Genomic DNA, 6,000 nt, shown 5'->3' on the forward strand with positions numbered 1-6,000 from the left:
TGAGCCTCCAAGGTTTGTTGCAATATGCAAGGAAGGTTTAACCCCCCCCCTTTCTCTCTCTCGGCACACACATACACGTCGGAATTAAATAAAATAAGTTGAAAAATCCTGGATATTTGTTCTCTACATTTGTAGTACAGAGTGTCCCACTCGTAAGGGGCCCCGGAAAAAGTGTTAAAAAAATCTTAATAAAAGAGTATATGAAACCAAATTTGTACATGACATACTTTTATGGTTGAGAAATGAAGGTACATTACAAGAAGTGCTGGAAGTGACCTCCCCCCACCTGTATACACAGTTCAACACGGCGCTGCATGTTCGTGAATGTTGCTGCCAGAGTATTCGGCGTGACTGCCTGGATTTCACGGCGGATGTTCTCACGTAACTCATCGATGGTGCGTGGTTTGTTCTTGTACACACTACCTTTAAGGTGACCCCACAGAAAAAAGTCAGGGGGTCAAGTCCGGTGACCTTGGGGGCCATAATCCTTTCGAAATCACTCGGTCAGGGAAAAATGATTCCACCGCAGTCATACTCGCGTCAGACGTGTGTCATGTTGCCCCATCCAGCCAAGTGTCAGTTCCTCGTCATCCAACTGGTTCACAAAGTCATGAAACAATACCTGGTACACATCACTGTTGACAGTAGTGTCAAAAAAAATGGCCCGATGATGCGCCGCTGTGATAATGCACAGAACACGCCCACCTTCTGTGAATGAAGGGGTTCCTCAACGATTGCATGCTGGTTGTCACTACTCCATAAACGTGTATTTTGTGAGTTCACGTATCCTGACAAGTGGAACCACGCTTCATCACTGTACCACGTGGACTGCAATATCCCTGGCCTTTCAGCGACGAGTTACGTGAGAAAATTCACGAACATGCAGCGCCGTGTTGAACTGTGTATACAGGTGGGGGAGGTTACTTCTAGCACTTCTTGTAATGTACCTTCATTTCTCAACCATAAAGGTATGTCATGTATAAATTTGGTTTCATATCTTCTTTTATTAAGATTTTTATAACACTTTTTCCGGGGCTCCTTACGAGTGGGACACCCTGTATTTTACTGTATGGTAATTTATAAACAATCACGACCTTGTTAGATTGTAAATATCTTTTTGAATTGCCTTGTATAATTATACGTATCCGAAATATATATATATACATTTTGTAATAATTTCATTTTGTTTGTTTTCAGGTAATATTTTTGTCGTTCCTCCTCGTGACGGTTCGAGCCAAAGATGACGCCGAAGAAGAGGAAAGCAACAACACCAGAAGGAAGAGGACCTTCGAAGTCTTCCAATCCGTTTCGAAACCATTCTTGGATCCCAACGTGGCCACCGAAAGAAGGATAGCGGTCCCTCCCAAAATAGGCCACGGACAGCCTCCCAGATTTCCGCCACACTATTTCGACCAGGGAACGCCTGCTCTCACAGTAAGGCACGTACCCAGACGGCAACCAGGCCCCAAGGCACGACCGAACAAGCAAGGAGCCCCCCCGTACGCTGTCCCAATGGAGCCACTCGTCCAGTACTCTCAGAGGGATCCCCTGTACCACGAAGGCCTCAGACCCTCCCCAAACGATCCGAGAGCCGTGAAGACAGAGGAGCAGAGCTTCTCGCTCGAGGATCAAGTGAAGAAAGCTTCAACGGAAACCGGCTTCGAATTCCAGCTTCCGCAAATCAGCAAACGGGAATTTGTGCAAGGCGTGTTGGCCCCGCCGCCACCACCAAGACCTGCCGATGTCTCCCCGGCGCTCACCCAGCCCCAGCCACAGTTGATCAACCTCTACAGCACTGCCAACACCGACCAACACTACGCAGTCGCCCCCGTGGAGTATGCCCCTTCGCATAATTACCAGCCGTATGACCTCACCTCTAACCATATTCCACAAGGTCCAATTTATGTCACACCCCAGCCATACATTAGCGATGGGACGCATCCTCTGGTGTCATACTACCAACAAGACCAACATGACAAGCCGTATTATATAGTAAAAGAACCCGAACCAATCATCGAGATCATCGTGAAGGAATCCAATCAGACGCTCCCGCCACCCCCCACTCCGCCAACGACACCTGCGCCTCCTCCAACCAAGGAGCCAGTGCACGTGTTTTACGTCAAGTACAAGAAGACCGATGGTAAATATGGAGATCCAGAGGGAGGAAAGATCCAGTTCGACCTCCCGGTTCCTGCAGTGACGCCTGCAACCAAGCCAGTCGTAACGGAGCCCCCGGTGCCTCTGTACACCACCCCGCACCCTTTGTTTTACGATGCGACGCCAACCCCTCCTACGACAACGCTGAGGACCATTATACGACCTGATTCCGAAACCCACCACTCTTCGGGGGGCATTCATGTTTCGTTCGGAGCTTCTGATTCGGGCGCAACGGACTACAAGTCTCCCTACGCTCGACAGGGAGAGGAAGAGGAGAAGGAGTACGAAGAAGAGCAGTCTGCTCCTCAGCCTGCATTCCAGCCGACGGCTCCTCCCAATCCACAGGCAGGAGTCCAACAGCAGCAAGAGCAGCAGCTTGTGCCAGTCGCCTTTCAACCCATTGCGTTCCAACCAGCGGTTTTCAATATAGCACCAGCTCCTGGCTTTCAAGGCCCCGTTGGTCCAACGCAACAAACTTTCATTCCACCTTTTAAACCAATACCGGACGATCAGCCGGGCCACCAGGATGGAGGCTTTCCTGGATTTGCGGGAGTGAATCAAGAAAACCATGCGCCCCAGTCACGATCGTCAGGAATCCAAGGACCAACTCCTTTGCCACCGATACGGCAAGAACAGCCACACAATCAGCAACCTCAGTTGACTTTGCGTCAGCAACAATCCCGCCAACATCCCAGATTTCAACAACCTTCGTTCCAGCAAGGTCCTCCTCAACAGCAACCTCACCCTCAACACAACAGATTCAACCAGCATGTACAAAACGGACCACCAGCCCAATCTATAGATCAGTCTCAGCGTAACCAGTTTCCACCACATCGATTTAGACCTCCACAGGGGCCTTTCCAAAATCAACAACCGCAGAACCAACACCAACCACCAAGAAATAGAGAAATAGGACATCAACAATTTCCAAATCAACAATTACCACCAATTCCTCCCCAACTTTCGCAGCAGCAAATACCCCAATTACAGCCTGTTCCTCCACAGCAACATCATCAAAAACCACCACCTCAGTTCCATCACCATCAGCAAATAGGACCACCAGGTCCTCCTCGGCCACATCAGCCACAGATACCACCACAGCGCCAACAGTTTCAGCAACAGCAGCACTTTTCACAACCACAATTCAATCAGCAACAACCCAATCGACAACAGCCTCCTCACAATCCTCCACAGCGTCAGCAGCAAGGAAATAACCGTAAGCCACCTCAGCAGTTCCACCAACAACCTCCACAGCAGCACTTTCCCAACCAACCTCCTCAACAGCAATTCCCACAAGAGCATCCCCAGCAGCAATTTTCACAGCAGCCGTCACAACAATTTTCCCAGCAGGCTCCACAGCAGCAATTCCATCGGCATCCACCTCAATTCAGCTTCCCCCAATCACCGCAGCAACCATCTTTTCAACAACAGTCTCAGCAGAATCCTCCTCGCCAGCCATTGAACCAACAGCCTCAGCAGAATCCTCCTCGCCAGCAATTGAACCAACAGCCTCCACAACAACATTCACATAAGCAACAACAACCCACGCAACAATTCTTCCAACCTCCCCCACAACCGAACCAGCAAGTTCGCCAGCAGCAGCAGCAGCAACAACAACAACCAATAAGAAACTTCCAAAATCAACAGACTCAGCAGAGTTCTCAACAGCACCCTCCACCTCAACAGCAACAACATCCGCAGCAACAACCACAGCAACAGCCCCATCCTCTTCGTCACCTGCAGAAACAATCAAGTCAGCAGCCTCAAAAGAAGCCTCATCAAGCACAGCCACAGCAAAAGCCGCAACAGCAACAGCAAGGGCAACAACAACCGCTCGGAGGTGAAATAATAAAGTCTGTAACTGTCCCGTCACTGGAGCAGCACTCCCAAGGCTTCCTGTCCGGAGGTGGTTTCTCCCAACCCGTGACACCTCCGACTCCATCGGCGATAAATGTGCAACACACTTTCAACAACGGTGGTCCATTTCAGCACCTCCAACAGCAATCTGGAAATTCTGCTCCGTTCCTTCCGACGGCACTTCCTCCGGCACGGAATGAAATAACGCAGAGTCCCCAGTTCTTCTCAACCACCGTAACCAAACGCCCCGAACCCAGCCGTCGGCCGCACGTTAACCCCAGCCAGTCTCAGAAACAGCACACGTTCCACAGACAACAAACGAAGCCCCCGGTGAGCACGACAGCAGCCCCAACAACAAAGGCCGAGGCGTCGACGACAGAGGACCCGAATAATAACGCAAATTTCCTCAAGTCCCTCGCAGCGCTGCCCGCGGAAGTTCCCGACGACATCCGACAGCAGCTGATAGCCTCGGGAATCCTCAAGAACGCCGACATCCAGATTCTCGACTACGACAAGGTCGGAGACATCCCTATCGAAAATCTACCCCCGGAAGCCTTGGAGGGTTTCCTCAGCCAGGGCAGCAACCCCGTTCCTGCCATCGTCCGCCCGGGAGCAGCCTCGACAACCAAGAAGGGAGCCGTCGAGATGAAGGTGGTTCGATACGACCCCAGCAAGGAGCAGATCGAAAGGTACGTCAGCAAGGACACGATAGAAACGACCCGGCTGGATCCCGTCGTGCTGAACGACGAGAAGTACAACAGGTACTTGCCCCTCAAGATCAACGGCGCTATGTTCCCGCTTCCCAACGTCCCGGAGCTGAGCGGGAAGAACATCACCAGCGTGGTTGTGCTCGCACCGGTGGACTACAACTTCCAGCCGAACCCGGACGAGGAGAGACTCGCTAGGAAGGTGAGCGAGAGGGGAGCGGCGGTGGAGGTGCGAGACGTGAAGTTCGTCGCAGGTCCGGTCTTGAAGACCCTTGTGAGGAACCCCACTAAGGGGAACTTCCAGAAGTGGCTGGAGACGGAGAAGAAGACGCCGACAGAGAAGCAATCCGTGATCCTCCTTGTGTCAGACTCCGCGGCGAAAGACGTCGGGAAGAACAAAGACATCTTCATGTACGACGTAGCGACGGACAAGGTGAGCAAGCTAAAAGGTGAGCTGAGCTCCGCATTCGTCGAAGTAGCTGAATCCAACGCACAGAGCGAGGACCTCGACGATCTGGCGGTGTCCTCCTCAGAGGTTACGGAAACGAGAACTGAGAAACCGTCCGGAAAAGTGACCATAACTTCCGGGTACAGTAAAACATCCTCGGTGACCCCTGTCTACCCCGCAGTGTAACGAACGAAAACATTAACAAACATTACGTACCGAACAATACAATACAAAAAGGCGATGCACGGTTTGCAATTAATCCAGTGAAAAGAATCGAGAATAATTTATCTTTACCACGCGCTTTCTACTGCTTACGAAAAATGGAAATCAAAGAGTGAAAAAGGACGTAAAGAGGACGCAAATATATTTCATTTAAGACAGGAACTCATTGTGGAAAGTGAACTGGTGTCGTCGAACGGAATGACTTTTAAAAATGAAGTTCTTGTTTTACTAAAGCAACTTTGTACATAAGATTTCATGCTTTTACGATTTTTTAGACGTTTTAGATAAAGTAATTTTATACTTGCTTGTGTAAAGTTTTGTTTTATTTCTGATTCCTTAAGCTTACTGTGTGTGAATTGTAACTTTACATTATTCGCAGCTAAGAGAACGACCTTGTCGGTTTCCTTATCCAAAGTAAGAATGTACGGTAAGAATAAAAAAAAATCCTAAGTACAACATTGTTATAATATGTTCCTTCTAAAAATTCAAACGATATCTCCCAATAAAATTAAATTATAGTTTAATATTCACATACAGAACTCAGTTTTTCCCACCGAGAATTGGATTTGAGGCAAAAATTCTGTCCTGGCATTTTGTTAACCCGGTCCA

General features: G+C 49.5%; 1 protein-coding gene across 1 annotated transcript in view; it reads left to right on the plus strand.

Moving 5' to 3' along the window:
* Positions 1-5,733, plus strand: part of LOC145981774 (uncharacterized) — a 55,732-nt gene extending 49,999 nt beyond the window's left edge. The window contains exon 2 of the mRNA XM_083115189.1: positions 1,198-5,733. Coding sequence (XP_082971315.1) covers positions 1,198-5,355 — 4,158 coding nt within the window. The 3' untranslated portion in view covers positions 5,356-5,733. The remainder of the gene's footprint in view (positions 1-1,197) is intronic.
* Positions 5,734-6,000: the final 267 nt, after the last annotated feature.

The sequence above is a fragment of the Lepisma saccharinum genome, chromosome 30, assembly GCF_977018435.1.
Source record: "Lepisma saccharinum chromosome 30, izLepSacc3.1, whole genome shotgun sequence".
In the NCBI taxonomy this organism is placed as follows: domain Eukaryota; kingdom Metazoa; phylum Arthropoda; class Insecta; order Zygentoma; family Lepismatidae; genus Lepisma; species Lepisma saccharinum.